At 54.0% G+C, this 22,745-nt stretch overlaps 1 protein-coding gene across 1 annotated transcript in view; it reads right to left on the reverse strand.

Moving 5' to 3' along the window:
• Ak8 (adenylate kinase 8) overlaps window positions 1-22,745 on the reverse strand; it is a 92,856-nt gene that overhangs the window by 19,437 nt on the left and 50,674 nt on the right. The window contains exon 11 of the mRNA XM_048352850.1: window positions 14,815-14,956. Coding sequence (XP_048208807.1) covers window positions 14,815-14,956 — 142 coding nt within the window. The remainder of the gene's footprint in view (window positions 1-14,814; window positions 14,957-22,745) is intronic.

Genomic DNA, 22,745 nt, shown 5'->3' on the forward strand with positions numbered 1-22,745 from the left:
CCACACCCGCCGTCCACCCGGGGCGGTGAGGCCGGCGTGGGCAGGGAGGGCCCGTGTGGGTGTCACTGCAAGGTGGCATCTCTGCCCTCACCTGTGTGGTGGATAGGAGAACACGACATTTAAGAGCCTAAGTTACACACACACACACACACACACACACACACACACGGGGGGGGGGAGGGGGAGGAGTGGGGGGGGCAGAGCAGGGCCCCGGAGCCTCTAGATGTGATTTTGTGCTTTGGATCTCAGATTGGAAGAATGATGAAAGAGCTGGCTGCTGGGAGGGGGCACCAGACCAGCCGGGCGAGGGTCTGGAGGGGGAGGTGCTGGCTCAGGTGCGGGGAGCCCCTGGGCTGGCACGGAAGCCCTGGCTGTAGCGGGGGTGGGGGGGGAAGTGACCCACTCCAAGACTGGACAAGAGTCCGTCCGGTTCCCGCCACGCCCTGACTCTGGAGGGTTTAGGTGAACCGAGCTGGGGAGCGGGTGGGGAGGGAGGCAGCTGGGCCCCCTCTTGTCTGGAAGTCCCTGGGTATGTTGCCCACCCATCCATCCCTGAGGAGCTGGCGTCCACCCTCGAGACAGCGCCCAGGGGGAGGGAGGTGCCATCCGGGAGCCCCAAGGGGAAGTTCTGCGCAATGGCCGCCGGGGGATGGGGCGGGCGGGAGGCTCTGGCTGTGTCTGGAGTCTGCGGGAGACCTCAGAGCCCAGAGGGAGGCGGCAGCCAGGCCTGTCCAACCTCGGGAAAAGTGGAGCGACACTTCTGTTTGCGCAAGACTTTTCCTAAAAGTTCTGTGATATTCAATGACTTCCGTGATATTTAGGCAGGGCGGCCTCGCCCCTCGAGCCGCGCGCCACCTGCGCCTGGCCCGGGCCCGGGCTGCTGCGCACGGGGCCGGGGGCGGCGGTTCAGCGCTTTGTTTATGGCTCTCGGGAAGCTGGAAATTGCAGCCCACTCTGCCAGTCTCCTCCGGGTGCAGAAAAACAAACATGATTTCCCCAAGCCGGCTCCGCACTGCCGGGCTCTCGCCTGACTCTGGGAAATGAATCTAAGCTAACGGTCAAGCACTACACCTGCCAAAAAAAAAATGGGGTGTCTCCATCAGCGCGGCACTCAAATGCCAACTGCCCTGGGCTCGGCTCTGTGAAAGGTCAGCTGTCACTCTCCACCCGAGGCAGGAGATTGCTTTGGCCCTCTGATTTCTGCCGCGTGGCAGGCGTGTTTATCTCCACCGATGTCTTATTCACCGCCGGCTGGGCTGACCTGTTACTGGCTGGCTGCAACCCCCTGGGCCTCTAATGAGCACTTGGGATCCATGGGGGGAAGGGATGGAGATGCGTCTTTCAAGGGCTGCGTGGGAAAATGTCTGGCCGTTATCGGATACTGAAACAGGAAGTCATGCCCCCCCCTCCCTCCAGGTGACACATTTGCCAGGAACCCCGAGCTCAGAGCGGGGAACAGCAAAGCACCCTGGAGGCCCTCCTTGGACCTCTCAGGGTGGTGGGGAAGCCAAGCAAGTAGTGAGCTACTGGCACCTAGCTGTCAATGTCATTATTGCCTAACACAATTACTCACCAAGAAAATGCCATGCACGCCAGGCACTGGTGGCTCAAGTCTGTCATCCTAGCTACTCAGGAGGCTGAGATCCGAGGATCACAGTTCAAAGCCAGCCCAGGCAGACAAACCCAAGAAACTCTTTATCTCCAATTGAGCAGCAAAAAGTCAGAAGTGGCGCTGTGGTTCAAGTAATGGGGTGCCAGTTTCGAGTGCAAAAGCTAAGGAGCAGCACCTAAGCCTAGTACGGGCATCAAAGAGAGAGAGGGAGGAAAATAGGAACATGCCACCCAAATCCTTTGCTATGCTTTCTGCAGGACTCCTCCTCAGTGGACAAGCTCCTCTCTCCAGGGCCCACCACCAGACCAAGACACCCCGCTATTCTCCATCTGTCTTTTGGGGACCCCAGGACTAAGCCTGTGGTTGCCTGGTCTCTGGGAGTCACAGTACTTTAATCTAGAGGCGGTGAGTGAAGTCTACAAAGGTGGGGGCCATTTTTGATGTCCTTGCTTCTGACCTGAGACCAACAACGAAGCCAGCAACACACCGCCATCAACTAGGTGTTCACCCAGGAAGAGGGCAGCGCGGCCCTACGCCGCCGCCGCCGCTCAGAATTGTCCTCACCAGCCCTGTTCTTATGCAAACAAGGGAAGTGGGTGGTAAAATGCCAACCGTCCCCAGGCAGGACGATCGATGGCGGCCGCATGTTTGTCTTCCCACTCCAGTTCTTACTTACTGAGAGTTTGAAATACTGCGACTCCGGGGGCTGTGGGCTGCTGAGCCTCACCCTCCTGGCTGGCTACCGCCCGGGGGCCCCACCGGGGCTGGGCCCGGCCTCTCGGCCCCAGGCTGCGGGCTCAGCACCACCAGCTCACCAGCCTTGCCTAGCTGGGGGGGGGGGGGGGGGAGGCGGAGCTGACAGTCTGGGCCCAAGGAGCGCTGAGCTTTGCTCCCTAAGATGGCAGTGGGTCTGAGAGGACAGCGATGGGCTGGTGGCACGGGACGGTGGCACCTCTGCCGTGGCTGGGAAAGCCCAGGCCCCGGGGTAGGGGGTGGGCACGGGGGAGGGGGGGACCCAGTACACGGCCCTCGTGGGGAGCAGGGGAGAAGATCCCCTCCCCCCGCCAGCCAAAGGCGCTCGGCGCCACTTCCGGTCACGGCTTCCTTCGTTGTGCAGGGCCTGTTGCAAGTCCCAAACCTGCTCCCCCCGCCCCCCCCGACGGCTAAGGCCCAGTGCGGGGGGCCGCCACCCCCCTCTGACGGCGCCCGATTGCACCTGTCCCCCCCTCGGAACCTCTGGGGTCGGGGGGTGGGGGCAGCGGTGGAGAGCGAGGCCTGGCTGCTGATCTGGTCGTGTATGGAAGCGAGGCTGCGGGCCGCTCTCCCCCCCGCCCCCCGCCCCGCCACGCCACGCCACGCCACGCTTTCCATCTCACACCCCGGGACCCTTCCTCCGAAGCCGCGCACGTGCGAGCCCGCGGTGCGCATGCCTGTGCGCACGCGCCCGCCATCCACGCGCCCGCCATCCACGCGCATGCGCACATCCATCCACGCGCCCGCCATCCACGCGCATGCGCACATGCGCGGCTCTGCCACCGCCCCCGGGGCGGCCATCTGTATGCCAGCCCACGTCTGGTGGACTCGGGCGAGGCTGCCGGCAGCCGGCCGGGGTCGCGGGGGTTCTATTAGCTCAATTAATGAGGAGTAGGGTAAGGCGCGCAGGCCCGGGCTGCAGTAATGGAGTTCTTAACCCCCGCCGGCGCCGCGCTTTGCCGCGCGGCCCCACTCCATTTCCTCGTCCGGGCTCCGGTAATGGGCTGTTCATTATCCCTAATCCGGGGGAGGATCAGCCGCGGGGCTGCCAGCGCTTTCTGGAAGGACCCGGGGATAATGAGGGAGGGCGGGCGGGAGGGAGGGCGGCGCGCGCGGGAAACCCTCGTTTGCATTTTAATTTTCCTTTGGTCTTACTGCCGTCCTCTTAAGAAATGACGGACTTCTTCCTCTCACTTTGGAACTATTAGAAATGGCGAAGCCATTGACCCGAGGGCTTCGACGTGTCATCCCCGCCCCCCCCCCGCCCCCCAGGAAGCGGTCATGTGGCGGGAGAAAGGAGCGAGCATTTAAATCAAATCGCGGTGCCCGGGCGTAGAAACCAGGCACCAATGCAGTTTTTAATTTTCACTGTGTTTTTTTTTTAACCTTTCACTACTTAAAATGTAACAGAATCGAGACTGCGAAACCAATCTAGAACCAAAGTTTAGCAGAATTTTTTTTTCTCTTTTCCAATTCTGGAGACAAAACCGGGCCCTTCCCACGTGGTAGGACAGCGCCCTGCCACTGGGCACGCCCTCTCCTGAGCACCGCGGTCTCGTCAGCAGCATAAATGCCTTGGTTAAAAAATTCTTGCAAGCCAGATAGGCGCCTGTGGCTCGCGCCCGTCATCCTAGCCGCTCAGGAGGCTGAGATCTGAGGATCACAGTTTGAAGCCAGCCTGAGCAAGAAAATCTGTGAGACTCTTATCTTCAATGAACGAATGAAAGCCAGAAGTGGCGCTGTGGCTCAAGTGGCAGCGTGCTAGCCTTGAGCAAAAGAGCTCAGGGACAGTGGCCAGGCTCTGAGTTCAAGCCCCAGAACTGGCACGCGTGCACACACACACACACACACACACATTCTTGTTTGCTGGGGCCCAGTGGGGTCCTGAATAACAAGGCAATTGTCTGTACTATTTCAGGATTGTTCCTGACTGGCTACCTTCATAGATAAGGACTGCCAGTATCTTTCCATCAGAGAAAAAAGTTAAAGAACAATAAACCATTGCACATCAGTCATGATGAGCAGCAAAGCAGAGGCTCTGGAGGGCTGTCCCTTCAGAGTGACAGCGTGGCCACCCAGCTCACGGCCTTTCCCTTCTTCACTGAGCCAGGACTCCAGGAGACTCAGGAGGGTGAGATCTGAGGAGCACGGTTCAAATCCAGCCCAGGAAGGAAAGTCTGTGAGACTCTTCTCTAATTCACCAGCAAAAAGATGAAAGTGGAGCTGTGGCTAACATGGTACCATCCTTGAGTGGAAAAAGCGAGGGGACAGTACCAGGCCCTGAGTCCAAGCTCTAGTACCAACACACACACACACACACACACACACACACACGGCAATACTGTTGTTTGACTGATGAGGAAACAGAGCCTTTCTATGCCAGCCAGAGAAAGGCCTGCCAATCCCACTGGAGAAGGGACACGCTGGTCTTGGGGTTGAGCCCAGCCTGGGGCGTGGACTTCAGCTTCTCTAATCAGGCTGGTGACATGGGTGAAATGAGGTGTCAAAGAGGGTTAAACGGCACCCAGTGCACGCTGGGTCCCTCCCCCTCTCTCCTGCTTCTGTGAAGGAGGAGGGCTGGGGGGGGCGGGAAGGAGGGAGTGGATGTAATCTCGGATGTGAGAGGACCGCTGTAGGCTAAGAGTGAAGTGAAGACAGGGACAGGGGAGAGAAACATGAGGAAAGGATTCCGGTTGGCCTGGGACCAGAGATGTCCTAGTGGAGCCCCAAGGGTTCTGGGCCTCAGGAGATCTGAACAGAAGGCTTCCGGCCCCCCTGGGCTGCCGTGGTGGCTGTGGTCCCTGCCTCGTTCCTCTCCGAGGCTGCGCGGAGGCTCCCCAGAGCGACATAAGAAATGTCTATCTAGTAAAAGGCAGCCACAGCCAACTCGGACTCGGTGGGACCCAGTGCCAGGAGGAGGAGGAGAAGAGACCCTCTGCCCTCCTGGGGACCGTCACGACTCTGGGCTCCTCTGGGTCTGAGAACTACATCTGTCTTATTTAGACAATCCCAACCAATACCGGTGCGCCTCGCCCTCGGCTTTGAGTTTGCCCGGCACAACCGAGACCCCGGGTGGGGGCAGGGACGATGTCACTTCCCGAAGATCCAGAAACGTGGTCCCCGGGAATAGAAGCACTAAAGACAGCCGGGCTAGTCTAATTTAGCCACGCCAAATGTCACGGCCGCAGGGCCCCCAGGGCCTCTTCTCCCTTCCTTTTGGCTTCTTTTTCTGGGATTCTCACAGGATCCTGACAGAGACCTTGAGGGCAGGGCTAAGGACACACCACCAAACCCCCTTCCGTGGCGAGGGAGAGCAGGGCGCGGACGCCCGGCCTGGCGGCGCAGAGCGCAAGCCCCACCATCAGTCAGAATCCTATACTCCCTCTGTCTGCAGTAAACATTAATTTTAAAAGAAAATACCGTGCTGCAAGCGTACAGCATGAGATGAATTATTTTATAGCCAGGCAGAGGGCAGGTTTTCTGGATAGTTCTTTCTTTGTTTCTTTTTTCTTTCTATTATTATTATGTTTTAACAAACTTTATAGCCCATTTTATTTGTTCTCAAATAACTTTTTCTCCTTCCTTTCGACACATCAATTACTGGGTTTGTCTCCCTCACCGTATGATGCTGGAATCAGAGATTGATACTGCTCAGCGGAATATAATTTAGTAGTATGTGCCATGGGTTTATGAGTAGGAGTCTGACAAAACATTGCCTTTGAACACTTGCCATTTATTAGCTCCAAGAAGAGATTTATACTTGGCAAGGAGACAATAACTTTGTTTTCTGATAAGCTAAAGAGATTCTATTTTTTGAGTCCAACACATAGAATAGCTTGTCCTTCCCCAATAACTCTACTTACTAGTGTGAATATATTTTAATAATAAAATTGATATATATGTAAATTTATTTTAATCTAATTTCATTGAACCCTTGTAAAAAAAAAAAGGAGGGGGGCTTTGGAGATTGTTTCCATAGCTGAATTATAGATTTCTGTATCCCACCCCCAGACTGACTTTGTGGCTATAATTCTGTCAGGATTTCCTCTGGCTGACAACTCAGCCACACCAGGCTGGAGTGTTTTATAATGGCATCACAACAGAACCAGAATTACGGCTGTGGAATCCATCCCTGTGCTGGGTGGATATGTTTAGAATATTTCTCTTTCTCCGCCTGTACCTGAACTTGAAGATTTATGGGTAACATTCCTTTCTAAGTCAATTACTGGGTGTTTAATTGAAAGTTTAGGTGGTGGGGGTAGACAAGACTGGGTTAGAAGAGGGAGAGGGGAGGCAAGGGGAGAGAAGAAGAAGAAGAAGAAGAAGAAGAAGGGGGGGATAAAAGGGGAGGGGTGGGGGAGGGAGAGGGAGGAGGAGGGAGGAGGAGGGGAGAGGGAGAGAGGGGAGGAGGGAGGAGGCAGTACCCTCATCCCAGGTGGTGGGGAAAGCCAAAGGGTGATTATAGACCGCAGCCAGCTAAGGATTATAGACTACCTCGGAATCCATGTCTTTCATGCTTCCTGCCTGGCCTCTCCTCCACGGTCAAATAAATTATAGTAGCAATATTTACTAAGTCTTTCGAAAGTGATTTTTACTCCTGTAGGTCTCTCTACTAGCTGGGTACCTGGGGTCAGTAAATAAAAGTCAGCACTGCCCCCCTCCCCTCAGGAGGCCTCTATTCCGGGCCCCTGGGCCTTGGCTAGGGGCTGATCTTCAGCCCTGGCACCAAGCAAGCGGCTGGCCCTGGCTCTTACGTGGCTGCTGGCTTGGAGGTGGGGGGATGGGGGCAGCAGCCAAAGAAGCTGGACGAGGCAGGGAAGAGGTTACCCTCGGAAGCCTCCAGATGGGAATGGGTGCAGCCCCCCAAAGACTGCAGTGTTTTTAAGCCAAGCTTGTGGTAATTTGTCCTAGTACCTGTAGGAAGCTAGAATTCCAACACATTCCTAGGTACAGCATAGGCCTTCTCAATGACAAATGATTTGTAAAATCTTGGGTACAGATGCTACTCAAAAAGGAAAGAAAAGCCATTACAGTTGAAAGAAGAGAACATTAATATACTTTAGAAAAAATACCCCCCCAAAAGCATAAAAGGATTTTAGATAAAACTTTGTCAAGATACAAAAAACAATTTAGAGAAGACAGGCTCTGTAATATAAGAAATCAAGGAAAATATGATTTTTTTAAAAAGAAGATATAAACAAAGCTGACAAAGTTAAGAGAAAAAAAGCCTAAGGGGAAAAATGAAAATATCACAGAACAACAAGAGTAAACATAACCAAATAGTCAAAGTTGCCATGAAGGAGAGAGGTAAAAGATAAAAGTGACTAGAGAAGTCTTAACTATGGGCCCCAGATGACAAATATCCAATAAGTAGACTTTACCAAAAAAAAAACAAAAACCACCAGACAAGTATGTATATGCATGCATATATATGCATATGCACGCAGACATATGCATACACACATGTATATGTATATGAAGAGCATTTCCCCCACTGACAGAAAGTGGAAAGGATTCCTAAGATCCAGACAGAAAACCAAGACTGAACCTGAGACAGGCCTGGTGCTGCAAAGGAGCTCAGAAGGAAGAAGGAAAGAAAGAGGAGAGGAGGGAAGGAGGAAGGCAGAGCCATCCTAACCTTCCAGACAAAGGGGCACAGTGCCTCTAATGGAAACCCACTACCAGAGTCAAGACTAGAAGACATCAGGGGTCAGAGACCAGGGAAATGAACGTGTGTGTGTGTGTGTGTGTGTGTGTGTGTGTGTGTGTGTCTTGGCTGGAAGACATAATCAAAAAATTCTCCACCAGATGTTGTTTACAAGTGAAGACAACAGACAGACACCCTCAAATACACAAGAATTTAGGAAGTCTGATCTTTATGTCCCCCTGCAGGAAAAGACTCAAGGACATATCCATTCAAATAAAAGATGAGCCAGAGCTACAAATAGGAAGGCTGAATTAGGTCACCAGCTGGTTTGGAAATCATAGCCCGCTTTCACAGAGAAAGAAAACTCCATCATTACGGTTATTACAGCTAACAACAGAACATAAGCTGTGCGATTCCTAGAAAGAAAAGCTTAATCAATGTGGGTTCAAAGCAATCACCAGAGTCTAACAGACTAGCACACGGTGGCACAGAGCTGTACTCCTAGCCCTCGGAAGGCTGAGGCAGTTGGAGCTCAAGTTTGCAACCAGCCTGGGCTACACTGCCTCCCCACCCTCAAAAGAGAAAGGAGGGAGCCGGCACCTGTGGCTCTCCGCCTGCAATCTTAGCTACTTAGGAGGCTGGGATCTGAGGATTTCAGCTGAAAGCCAGCCCAGGCAGGAAAGTCCCCAGAAAAGTCCCCGTGAGACTCTTATCTCTAATTAACCACCCCCAAAATGGAAGTAGAGTAGAGCAGCAGCCTTGAGCAAAAGAGCTCAGGGACAGCGCCCAGGCCCCGAGTTCAAGCTCCAGGACCGGCAAAAAAAAACAAACAACAACAACATACACAACTACAGAGGAAAGGAAAAACAACAACGACTGAAAGATGAGTGGAATCAGGGTATGGGGCAAGAGGGCCAATTCTGTTACCTACCTAAGCTTCAGAGAAAAGCGAAGGAGGAGGACTCTGCTGCTGGAGGCGGAGGAGAGAGGAGGAGGAGGAGCAGGAGGAGGAGGACGAGGACGAGGAGGAAGTGAGGAGGAGGAAGAAGTGAGGAGGAGGAGGAAGTGAGGAGGATGAGGAGGACGAGGAGGAAGAGGAGGAAGGCCCCCGAGGAAATGGGTGGATGCTGGAGAGCTGCTGGGCCCGGGCGGAGCTGCACTTCCGCCTGGGGGTGCGGGCACCGCCTGTCCTGGAGCCCATCCTGACCACCCGGAGCACGGGCTGCAGACTCCGGGCCCAGGAGGCCCTGACCGCCTCCGTCCACCCGGGGGCCCAGGGGGCCCTGACCGCCCCCCTCCACCCGGGGCCCAGGAGGCCCTGACCGCCCCCCTCCACCCGGGGGCCCAGGGGACCCTGACCGCCTCCCTCCACCCGGGGGCCCAGGGGGCCCTGACCGCCCCCCTCCACCCGGGGGCCCAGGGGGCCCTGACCGCCCCCCTCCACCCGGGGGCCCAGGGGGCCCTGACCGCCTCCCTCCACCGGGAGCCGCTTGCGTGGAAGGTAAGGGCTTCATCTCAAGAACAGAAAACAAATTCAAACAAAACCCCCCAAATTCCAAAACTCAACTACAAAATGCCAAGCACAGGTGAGAAGCTGCGTGTAGCTCAGGCAGGACGGGGCAAACACATGCACAGTGAATGGGGCTCCTCTGTCCTGCCCTCTTGGGGGGGACCCCGGGGCGGGGGCCAGGTCTTCACCCTCCACAGGAGACCGCACAAGTTCTAGCTGGGGCTGTGGGCATCACAGGGGGGTGGAGATGTTGACGCCCGGCCAGGGAGCTCTTCACAAACGGCCTAAATAGGCGATGCTCCCCGAAGGCGAGGGCTCTGGGCTCTGCCATGAACCCAGAGCTTCTAGACGGCTTCCTGGCCACTCCTCTTCCACCTGAGTGAACCACTGTGATTCAACATCTGGGCGGGGAGGAAGACGACCAAGGAAGAAAGCAACAACGCTTGGGAAGCAATCCTCATTCGTGAAGGGGGCTGGTAGCTCAGGCCTGTAACCTAGCTACTCAGGAGGCTGCCATCTGAGGGTTGAAGCCAACCCGGGCAGTAAAGTTTGTGAGACTCATCTTCAATTAACCACAAAAAGCCAGCAATGGAGCTGTGGCAGTAGTCGAGTGCTAGCCTTGAGCACAAAAGCTCAGGTAGAGCGTCCAAGCCCAGAGTGCAGGCCCCAGGACCACCAGAATCAAACCAAAACAAAAACCACTCAAGACAAACAACCCTTCACTAGTAACATTATACAGGAAGGGAATAAATTATCTTTGTTTCCCTCCAGTCAACCCTGCCACTAACATTTTCAAGAGACTAAAAAAAACAACTATGAGGCAAGAAGTATAAAAGGAATAATATATAAAAAAGAAAATATATACAGGGGCTGGGGATATGGCCTAGTGGCAAGAGTGCTTGCTTTGTATACATGAGGCCCTGGGTTCGATTCCCCAGCACCACATATACAGAAAACGGCCAGAAGGGGCGCTATGGCTCAAGTGGCAGAGTGCTAGCCTTGAGCAAAAAAGAAGCCAAGGACAGTGCTCAGGCCCTGAGTTCAAGGCCCAGGACTGGCCCCCCCCAAAAAAAATATATACAAAAAAAAAAAAGAAAAGAAAAAATGAGAAAAGAAACAGCCAACTCTTTAGGGGTGGTTGGTAAAAAGCTAGCCAATGGGCCAAAATGTCAGGTACGGAGTTCAAGTCCCAGTCTTGGGCAAAAAAAAAAAAAGCAAAATGAAAAGAAAGAAAAGGAGAAGCGCACTTAAATTTAAAAAAAGTAAACAGATATCACAGCAGAGACTAGAAATTCAAAATAAAGCTGGAGAGAAAGTTGTGCAAACCTCCTAAACAAGTAGATGGAAACAAACAAAAATTAACTTCCCAGAGAGAGAGAGACAGAGACACAGAGACACAGAGAGACAGAGACAGAGAGACAGAGACAGAGACGGAGAGACAGACAAGAGACAGAGATAGAGAAAGCACTTGAGGCTAAGGCATCCAGATCAAGAGGGGACAGAGGGCGACTTCTTCAAACTGGAGCAGATGTGCCTCAGGTACAACAGCTGGCAGGGCTGAGCCACCGTGACCAGCTGCCAAATCATCTTTTTGGCTTGAGAGGCAACTGGAGGACCTGCTATGTCAAGTCCAGGGAGTGTAAAGAAGAGGAAAAGGTGTGGGCAGGGGGCAGGAGCTCAAACTCAGAAGAAAGGGAATTTCCTCCCTTCTAGCAAGACTGATCCTCCAGTAAACCCAGAGAGAAACCAGAGCAATCAGGAGAACAATGGGAATCACCAGGAAAAAGATAAATCCAAACTGACAGATCACATAATATGACAGACTTGGTAAAAAAAAATTTCTCGAAGACGTTGTAGGAATAATGAACAATTAGGTAGTAAAGAAAATAAGGCAAGTGAAAAAGCAAGATGTCTATGAACTTCAGGAAAACCAAAAGTTCGAAGAGAAAGACAAACAAGAAACCGATCTTTCCATCTGAGTTAGCAGTCTTAAAGTAGGTTTTCTGGGGAAAACAACTGCATGTTTATAAATCATTGGTCAGAACACAGTATTGTGGTTCCAAATAGCTATTGAGAAGGCTGGAAATGCCTCTCTACATCACTTTTATAATAATTTTAAAAATTAAAAAAAGTAAGCTTGGAATTGGAATCGTTTTCCACGCAGGTGCTCCTTTTACACCAAGGTGGAGAAAAGTAGGATGAATTTAGGAACAGGCAGCTGGCCGTCCATCCATCAGTCATTTCCACAAAGACTACATTTCACTGTGCATACTCTAACATAAACCTTTATGTACTAAATAACATAGAACCATCAGCAAACAACAACTTCAAAATGAGAAGGATATGGGAAGTCTAAATGATAAATTAATAGGTTCCATCTAACATATTTAATTATGTAACTTTAAATTTAAAACACACGTTATGCCGGACACTAGTGGCTCACGCTTGTAATCCTAGCTATTCAGGAGGCTAATATCTGAGGATTGTGTTCAAAGCCAGCCTGGGCAGGAAAGTCCATGAGACTCAACTCCAATTCACCAGCAAAAAGCTGAAAGTGGCGCTGTGGCTCAAGTACTGTAGTACTAGCCTTGAGCAAAAAAGCTCAAGGACATTGCCCTGGCCCTGAATTCAAGCCCCAGTATCAGCACACACACAGACACACACACACACACACACACACACACACACACATATATATACAAAGAAAACATTGTATTTGAAAAATATGAAATATGGGTAAGGTTATACAGAGAGGACAATTCAATGCCTCAACCATAGAACCAAACACAGAAAATAAATAAATTGCGCATTTCACTCATACGTGAAGAAAAAAATAAAAATAAACTACTACAAAAGATGTCATTAATCGGGCTAAGAATATGGCTTAGCAGCAGAGTGCTTGCCTAACATGCATGAAGCCCTGAGTTCGATTCACCAGCACCACATACACAGAAAAGATCAGAAGTGGTGCCGTGGCTCAAGTGGCAGAGTGCTAGCCTTGAGCAAAAAGAAGCTCAGGGACAGTGCTCAGGCCCTGAGCTTAAGCCCTGGGACTGGCAAAAAAAAAAACACCCCAAAACAAACAAAAAGATGTCATTCGTCAAGAAAAAACTAAAGTTAATGAAAGTAGAATACAGACAAAACAGTAGAATGGATAAATAAATCAGATATTTGAAGTTTCTTGGGCAACAAAACAAAACAAAGAAATCTCATTAAAAAGTCAGGCTACCAGTTAAACTGATCTTCAAAAAGGAAGAAAACCCAAATACATAAAATTAGCAATGATAAAGAGGAAATAAGCACAAAATACAGAAGAAATTGGAACGCCTCATGAGATATGCAAAACTATGCGGTGGCAGTTAGAGACCCGGGGGACAGGGACAATTTTCTAGGAGAAATACCAATTGCACAAGAAAAGGAAGAAATTAAAATAGACCAGACACTATGAGCAAAATCAATCAAGTTGTTGACAAGCAATTGTTCCCGAGTGCCAGCTCCAAGGAATAAAACTGCCAAAGTTCTAAGAACTCTTGCAGATGAGGAAGAATGACAACCTCGGAAACGATCGTCACATCACTGATACTAAAGCCTGAAGCACAAAAAATGGATAAGCTTACCTGTATTATAGATAGACCCACCTGCATCATTTATAGCGCTACATATAGATGTGAAAAAAAATAAAATAAAAATGAAGCTTTTGTCGTCGCCCACATTCTATGGGCGGGGGACCTGGCATGACTCTCAGTGGAGAGGGGTCAGGGGCTGGCACGTCAGTTTCCATTAAGATTCCCACACCTGTTTTCCCACATGTCCAACAGAATGATTGCAGTGTCCACTTGGAATAATAGATAGGTTGCTTATTGAAACATACAACAAAACTACAGTAGTTAACTGGTATGCTCTGCTTCAGAAATACACACTCGAAGTTCACAGCAGGAAGTTCACAAATAGATCCATCTACATTAAGGGCCTAGACATACAGGTGGACAACGGCCAGACCATACACTGCGATAGGATGCCAACCGGTAGGTAGCCTGCAGCAAGCTAGGACGCTAACTGCAACGTGCCTGAAAATTAGTCCCTCAGGGCTGGGGTTTGACGAGTAACTGACAGCCCCTCGGTGTGCAGCGTTTCCACAGCAGGACGATCACGGCCAAGTACGTCCCCTCCCTCACCAGTCTCCATGAGGGACTGGACGCCTCTTCCCGGGTGGGCCCCCAATCTGCCCAGGCCAAGAGCCTCCGATCAGGGCGCCCTGAGCGCAAGCTTTTGGTGTCTGGCCCTCTCGGCGGCTGCACCTGTGGGCTCTGCTAGGTAGTCTTTGCTTTGGGGAGTCTTCGTTTCTTTTCTCACTCCAACACCACAGAGGGAGGACAGAGTAGTCAATCACAGTTCAAGTCAGGTGCCAGCAGCCCATGTTGTCATCTGAGCTACTCAGGAGGAGACCAGGAAGATCAAAGGTTGGAGGCCCCGCCTAGGCAGCAAAGCTCATAAAACCCCTTCTCAACCCGTGGGGTGGGGGTGGGGGTGGGGGGGCAGAGGCGCTCCTCTCCCATCCAGAGCTGCACAGGAAGCCAACCCAACAGGAATCATTGTGGGCAGATCCTGGGCAGGAAGCCAGACTCGATTCTAAAAGTAACCAGTTAGAAAGAGGGCTGAAGGCGCCGTCCTTCTGTATCGCCGCAGCCCAGCAAAACCAAGCCCCGAGTTCAAATCCCTAGTACTGCAAAACGAAACAATATTCAGTCTAGTCTAGAGGCAACTGCTAACCAAGTGGGGAAAAAGAAGGCTCACATAAACACCAAGCACACCAAAGGGTCAGGGACACAGCAAGAGAAATGGTTGAAGCAGCAGAAGAAGACACCAACTGATTTGCTCAGTTCCTCTAAGACAAGCTTGGTGCTCATCACTGTCTTATGAATAAGGAATGTAAGAGCTGGGATTTGTTGTGTTTTGGGTTTGTTTTTTTTTTTGCCAGTCCTGGGACTTGAACTCAGGGCCTGAGCACTGCCCCTGGCTTCTTTTTGCTCAAGGCTAGCACTCTGCCACTTGAGCCACAGCGCCACTTCCGGCTTTTTCTATCTATGTGGGGCTGAGGAATCGAACCCAGGGCTTCCTGTATACGAGGCGAGCGCTTTACCTGTAGGCCACATTCCCAGCCCAAGAGCTGGGATTTGAACCCAGGCCTGACTTGGAGTTCACACGGCAGCGGGTGAGACGCGATTCCACAGCTCGGGGTCACTGGGAGGCTCAGGTGAGCTGGGGGGGTGGGGGAGGGGCATGGCGGCTCACCTGTTGGGACTGTAGCCCTTGGAGTGCAGCAGGAGGGCCTGGTCCACGTCTCGCGGGAAGTCGTGCAGCACCCAGCCTTTCTGCAGGCAGTCCTGCTTCTCCAGGCGGCTGGCCAGCACCTTCATGACGATGCTGTCAGGGACTGAGAGGAAGGACAGTGAGCGCCTGCTCGGCTACGGGCTTCCGAGCCGGGGCACGCCCGACCAGCCCCACCCCGGGGTCCCGGCCTGGCTCCGCAACGGTGGCAGACGACGGCGGTGACCTTCCCCGACCTGGAACATCTCGGAGGAGGCCGGGGTCGTGACATGAGGCAGTTCATGCCCCCCGTCTTCATCTGATCTGGCAGCTGTCACAAAATGTCATCCGCCGGATATTAGAAACAACAGAAATTCAGTGTGCACACGTCGGAGGCTGGAGGTGTAAGATGGAGGCCCATCCGTTCGGTGTCGGGCAGAGCGGACGTTTCTGGCTTAGTGACAACGCCTTCTTACCGAGCCTCCCATGGCAGAAGGCAAGGGAGGGGGAGTGTCTCTGGTCACTTTCATTTTATGTTATGCCTAGCCTAGGGCTTGAACTCAGGGCCTGGGCGCTGTCCCTGAGCTTTTGTGATCAAGGCTAGAGCTCTACCGCTTGGAGCCACAGCTTCATTTCCGGCTCTTTCGGTGGTTCGTTGGAGGCGTGAGGTTCACAGCCTTTCCTGTCCAGGCTGGCTTGGAACTGCAATCCTTAGGTAGCGAGGATCGCAGACGTGAGCCGCTCGTGCCTGGCTGGGGCCAGCGTTACAGGGCGCTAACCTCAATGGGGGGCTCCACCTGATGAGTGGGTCCATCTCCACACACTGCCACCTGCGCCCACCCCAGGAATCTGGGGGAAGACACATTCAGTCACTGCACCCTACTAAGGCTCCAGGTTCGGCTGCAACCCCTTTCTGGGGAAGCTGAGCCCCCACCTAAAGTTTCAGTTCTCAGATAGGACAGGATCGGTGCTCCGGCTGCTCTGGGCTTGCTCCTCCCTCCTCTCCCCCTCCACCATCCTTCCCTCCTCCATCTTAGGATCCAAGCGGTCTCAAGAATCACAGCTCTACTTATAAGGAGAGACCCAATAAACCCCACAGAAGAGGAGATATTTCCAAGCCTCTTGTTTACATTGCTGCAATTGACATTTTCCTGAAATTCATACCTCTCTTTCCAGAATCATTAAACGGCCCATGTTGCTAATGTAGTGCGTTCTGGCAATTTGCTCTGCATTTCCTGCTCTTTGCACTCATTTTCCCAGGAATACTGGGTAAATGTTACCACTGTTTGCTGTGAACGTGGCCCAAGTAAGACTGCTCTGCAAAAGGTGCAGCCATTGAATGTTTGGAAGTTTCTCTAGAAGCTTCCACCTACCAACCATGGTGCTCTAAGCAAGTGACCCTAACGCCCACGTCTGGGGCCTTCTGAGGCCAGGTTCTGGGAGTAAGGCGGCCCTCCCAGAGGCCTCCCTCCACCCCACGACACGCTGGGCGCTGCTCTGCTCTCCAAAGCAGCACAAAGCTCAGCTCCACGCAGCCAGGCCCGGTGGCGCAAGCCTGTAGTCTTAGCTGCTTGAGAGGCTGAAGCCTCAAGTCTACAAGGTAGACACCACAGACTGCATTTCTGTTTAGTTTTTTTTTCTTTTTAGGTTTTTAATTTTAATTATTTCTTTATTGTCAAAGTGAGGTACAGAGGGGTTACAGTTTCATATGTAAGGCACCGCGTACACTTCTTATCCAACTTGTTACCTCCTCCCTCATGCCACCCCCCTGTCCCCCCTCAGACTACATTTCCAAATTTAAAAAAATGAGTAAATAAAAGGCCAGTGACAGCGACTAATTCTGCTAATACTAGCTATTCAGGAAGTTGAGATCGAGTTCAGCTCAGACAGGAAAGTCCATGAGTTTCTGGGGCTGGGGGTGAGGCTTAAGTAAGAGAGCACTAGCTCAAGCGCCCCCTCCAAATAGAGAAAGAGCGCCAGCAAGCCGGTGGGCTGGAAACATAGCTCAGTGGTAAGCAGAACTCTTTCCTAGCTTGTGTGAGCCGTGGATTTGAACCCTAGTAGCACAAGGATGGGGGGGGCTATCTTTCTTCCTCTCCCCACCACCTTTATCCCCCCCCCCACAGTCAGGAGAGAGCAAAGGATTCTGCTTTAACAAGAGCCCTGGAAGCTGGGCACTGTGGCTCACGCCTGTAATCCTAGCTACTTAGGAGGCTGAGATCTGAGGATCGGCAGTTTGAAGCCAGCCCAGGCAGGGAAGTCTGTGAGGCTCTTACTCCAACTAGTCACAGAAAAAGCCGGAAGGGGAGCTGTGGCTTAAAGTGGTAGAGTGTGAGCCTTGAGCGAAAGGAGCTCAGGGACGGTGCTCAGGCCCTGAGTTCAAGCCCCAGGACTGGCCAATAAAAAAAAAAAGAGAGAGAGAAGAGCCCTGGTAGCCAGTATGATTGACAAGTGGGCGGGGCTGTCTTCCCTGGCCTCCTCCGCACAGGGCCAGCAGGGCCTGTGGGTGAGCCGGAGCCCGCCTTCCTCCTTGGAGAAGCTCCCCCCGCCTTCCCTGCTCTGATGCCCTTCTTCATAGCAGCCCCGGCCTGGCCTGCTCCATAGGCCCCTCACCCCCACCCCCGGGTTCCCCCGCGCTCCAGTCCTCTCGTTTGTAATCAACACTCTAGGTGACTCTATGCCTAATGTCTGGTTCTCACGGGAGTCAGTGGAGGCCATGTGGACAGAGTGCCCGTTCTCCTACGCTTTCCCAAGCCTCACACACTGCCTGGCACACAGCAGATAGGGAGTGAACAGGAGGCTTCTCCTCTCCAACGTCACCGCCGTGCTGGGCGCAGCGGCTCACGCCTGTGATCCTAGTCACCCGAGAGGCTGAGACGAGAAGTAAAGAGGGAGGCCAGCTGGAGCAAACAGAGCTCCGGAAACCTCATGTCAATCGACAGAGCTGGCGACCCGGTACAGGGGCAACAGTCCAGGCCGGCCACGCATGAACACTGCCCTCTAGTCAGATGTAACCCCAGCGACTTAGGAGCCTGAGATCTGAGGATCATGGCTTGAAGCCAGCCCGTGAAGTCAAGTCCAGGAGACTCCTACCTCCAAATAACCACCAAAAAGCCAGACATGGAGCTCTGGCTCAAGGGGTAGAGCACTAGCCTTAAGCGGGGGGGGGGGGGGGGGGGGGGAAGCTAAAAGACAGCCCCAGTACTGGCACAACATGGGACTTCTTTTTTTAATGGCTTCAAAAAGGGCAGGCACAAGGCCCACTTCAGCTCCTCCATGGCCCTCTCCCAACCCAGGTTCAAACCCTGCTACTACAGGGATAGATTGTTTGGGAGGTCACCTCACGGTTGGGAATCTGGGGCCGGAAGGGGCCTGGGTCTTAGGGGATACACGCGAGGTCACGCGATGGGTCGGTGCACAGGTGGACAGCAAGGATCCCGCCCACCAGGCCCGGATGCCCTCCTGCCACGCCACCCAGCCTCCCACACCTCAGCCACTTATAACCAGGGCAGGCAGAGACGCCAAGGCCTCCTCTCCCAGCTCCTCCCCTCAGCTGACAGAGAGTCCTGGAGGGACGGGCCCAGTCTGCCCCAAAACGGAGACCAGCACACACACACACACACACACACACACACACACGCCCTCTCCGTGGGGAGCACACGTGCGGGAGGAGGCAGGGACGGCTGGGCAGGTGTGCTGTGTCAACTGGTAGAGGGGGCTTTAAATGAAAAATGGCTCACCTGTGCTATGAAATACTATGCACCCCTTAAAAAAGAAAAACTACCTTGGCAGTGACGCAGTAGCTCAGAGTGATAGAGCACTAGCCTTGAGTGAAAAAGCTCAGGGACAGCACCTGGGCCCTGAGTTCAAGCCCCACAACTGAAATATATCTACACTATATATATATATATACATATATATGCATGTATTTTTTATTTACCTTAACTTGTGAAGAGATCTGTGATCGAACGGAGGAAATGTGATAAACAAATGTTCCATATGAAAAGCTAAAATTTAAACCTGTATGTATGTTTAAATGTTTATATAATGTAAATGAGCAGCATGTATTAGTGTGTGTGTGTGTGTGTGTGTGCGAGAGAGAGAGAGAGAGAGAGAGAGGCCAGGCGTGAGAGGCCTGGAAGTCAGATGCAATGTCTCTGTGCCCTGAGAGGAGACAGGAGACAGTTCAGCACAACGCTGGCTGGTGGGGTGACCCTGGGGAGGTCACCCCAGCCCAGACCTCATGGGTCCCGCAGCGGCAGCAGACCCCTCTCCCCATTGGTACACGGGGGCCCTCCTGAGCTTCCGAGGGGAGGGGAGGGGGTGGATGTCCGGGTTTGTGGGTGTGGGCTGGTGCCCTGGACCGGCTCCTGGGCTCACTGCACTGCCAGCGGGCCCCAGAGATTACGCTTCTATTTTTGATGCATGTTTAAGGTCTTAGGTGTTTTCAAAGGTCACCTTGGAGAAGGTCCTACCACAGGGACAAAGGACCCGGAGAGGCACCCGGGGGGCCACACCACACGGGTGGCTCCTGGGGTGGGTGGCTCCGTGTCTCCGACTCCACCAGCTGGGCAGGCTGGTGAAGTCCACATCCGCCTGTCCTGAGGGCTCTTGGGAAAGCTCCGATCCTGGAATAACAGGGAGGAAAACCCACAGAGCCTCCAAGGGGGAGAGGGGACCCCTGAAGACCCAACCCAGCCCACCTGGAGTCTGCCTGCCTTGCCTTTCCCTTTCCTCCCCGCCCCCCCGCCCTGTGCCTTCCCTTCTGCGGGCCACCGCCCCTCGCTCACCGGCAGCATGGGGAGGACGGCATTCTCCGGCTGCCAGCAGTTTAAAGTCCCTGGATAATGTGTCCATTATCCTCCCTGCTCCTTTCAGAGAAGCCTGGCCAGGCTCAAGTCTCCCACCATTAAGCCAGATGCCTGGGGCTTGATTTCCCAACGTGACAGTTAACATCTCTTCCTGCCTGCAAGTGACTGCCACGGGCAACCACTCTAGAATACCCTGTCAGCCCTGGGTTTAGAGAAGAGCAAGATGTGAGCATACCATTATTCGTGGTTTTACAAGTTTGCTTTTCTCCCCCCACCCCCACCCCCGACCCCCAGGGCCTCTGTGGAGGGCAATCCTGAGGCTGACCTCAAGTCCTTGGGCCCTGCAGCCCGGGTGGGCACGGAAGGGGGGCTCAGCGCAGGCTCTCAGCTCATGTTCCCAGGCCCACACCACTGGGTGTGGCGGGGGGGGGGGCCCTGGCCACCGCTCCCGTCCTGTGATTCTTGGTAAGAGACCCTGGCCTCCCCCTATCCTGCTCCCTTCCATCAACTCCAGGCTTCAGACGGGAGCCGGGCACTGCGAGACTGGCCTGGACAGACTGGTGTCTCCTGGCGGTGGCCCTGCCATCTGTAATCCTCAGATGCATTCAGCTCAGACACGGCTGAGCAGGGCCGAGGGCCGCGGGAGGAGGCCCACACCGCTCCCGGTTTGCCCTGGAAACTGGAACTCCTCCTGCACCCCCTCCTCCAGCTCCCCGCCTCTCCCTCCCTCCCTCCCCCCTCCCCCCAGGGCACGCCAGCTGCTGTGTGCAGGCCAGCGGCCTCTGGCTGGCTGGAGGTAAAGGGTCCACAGACAGGTCGTGTTGGCAGACACTCCCTGGGGCAGGTGGGAAGGAACCCAGCCCTTGGCCGACCACATCTTCTGCAACAGCCTGCTCACACCGGTCCTCCACTCACAAACACGTGTGTTCACACCCTACACACACCAGGCAGTCCATCTACCCACCCACCCCCAGCCCTGCGCCCCTCTCAGCACCCGAACAGCCCTGGGGCTCCTGGGTTCCAGGTCCTGCCGACCATAAAGGGGTCCCCAGGGCCCCAGGCAGGAAGCCAGACCAGGGGCGCTTGGGAGACAGAAGTAGTTTCGGTTCAATTTCCATTCTAGTGCCCGGTCTCCTCCCCGGGATGCTGGGAGCTTTGGAGGGAGTGCCACACATGGCTGGAATCCAGTGGACGCTCCATGAATGGTGTCCGGTAGACGCCTGCTTTCAGAGGGTGCTGACTCCTGGTAGCCCTCCCCGCCGCTGGAGCAGAAGGCTGTTTGTTTGTTATGTACTGCCACCTGCTGGTTGGTTTTGGCTCCTGCACCCGTGAGCCGGGAGGAGAGCTCTGCAAACGTTGGTGAAACCGCAGGGAGGGGCTGCGGAGAGACTGCGATGGTTTCAAGTGTGCAGGGCAGAAGCTCACTGCATCTGGTTGGCCCCTTGGTAAACGGAGGTCACACGCCAGGAAGACCTGTTTTCCTAGGACTACGCCTTCTCCTCCAGGCGCAAGATGGAAGAGATGTGTTTGTTAGGAGCTGAAAGTCTATATTCCAACAGCAACATTGAGGTCACCAGAGAGACCACAGTGCCGGGAGGGATCGATGTTTCGGTTCTGGATCTCCCCCCTGGAGACCTGACTGACCAGAGGGTGGCCTGGGGTCCCCACCTCTGGAAGAGAGGCTGCTCACTTCCACCCTCCTCCCTCCTCTCGGCCATGGCTGCTTGAACAAGAGGCCAAGGCCACGGGAGGCGTCCACCCCGCCTGGGCCTGCCCACGGCTCGGCAGCCCTGCCCTCCGCGGGCTTCTCCGCCGTGTCCTGGGGGATGGCACGCCACGCGAGTGAAAAGAGCACTGACGCCTGCCATCTAGCTGCTCGGGAGGCTGAGGTCCGAGGACCATGATGTGGAGACAGCCTGGGAAGGAAAGTGTGTGGGACTGTCTCCAAACAATCAGCGAAATCTGGACTGCAGGCATGGCTCAAGTGGTGAAGCCCTAAGTTCAAGCACCAGCTACCAGCACAGGCGTGTGCCCATGTGCGCGTGCATACACACACACACACACACACACACACACACACACACACCCCACTCAGGGGCAGCCATTTTCCTATAAATAACTTCTACCCCATTGGCCAAAGTAATAAGACTTATTTAAAAATGTACGCCGCCACGGTGCATAACAACTTGATGGCTATTCCTATGTCGAAGTGCATTTTTACATCTTTCAATGTAATCTAAGAGTATCTGGGAAGAAGCCAGCTGGGGTGTGTGTGTGTGTGTGTGTGTGTGTGTGTACACATACATGCATGTGTGCGTACTAGATTGCCCCAAAGTGTAACTTATTAAGTACACTATACCATACCATACAACGCTACAACCCTGTACAGTACTGAGGGGCGGTGGAGGCTCATCTCCCTTCTCCTCCAGTGGACAGGACTCGGAAGCAGTCCTTTCTCCCACGGGACAGGCGACGGGAAGGCCCAGAAGCCTGAATTCTGTCTGCAGCCCGTCCATCGGGGGCCGGCTCACCTCCTAGCGGGGGTTTCCTCCTCTGAAAAGAACAGGATTGAACTCCCAGGTCCCTGAGCCACACCGTAGGTCCATGTTCTACCTCAGCCCTATGATGTATGTGATCCGTCCTGAACAAAGCAGCGTTCAGAAGAAGCTTCGCCAGCGGGTGTAGATGGCCACACCTCCCTCCGCCTTACCGCCGAGGGACCGGGCTCAGGGCCTTCCCTCGGAGTCCAGGCCAGGGCAAGGCCTGGGTAGAGACGAAGCGGGGAGGACTTCTGAAGCGAGGTCACGGGAAGCCTGGCAGCTTTCCCTAGTCTCTCCCCCAACCACTGCCACCTTCAGATCCTGGGGTGCGGCCGGCGGCCGCCATGCTTGGAGGAAACAAGACACAGGCCACAGGGGGCTGCGGGGAGCGACGCCCGGCCCACCCCGGCCTTGCATCAGCCGCCGCGCGTGAGGCCCCTCAAGACACACGCAGAGGAGAAGCACGGAACTCAAGAAGCGGGGCCCGGAGGCCCAGACGGCGGGGGGGGGGGGGTCCACCGCGCCCCACGCCCCAGCCCGAGGCCCAGTCCCCATCCTCACCCAC

Source organism: Perognathus longimembris, chromosome 1 (genome assembly GCF_023159225.1).
Source record: "Perognathus longimembris pacificus isolate PPM17 chromosome 1, ASM2315922v1, whole genome shotgun sequence".
NCBI classification, from domain to species: Eukaryota; Metazoa; Chordata; class Mammalia; order Rodentia; family Heteromyidae; genus Perognathus; species Perognathus longimembris.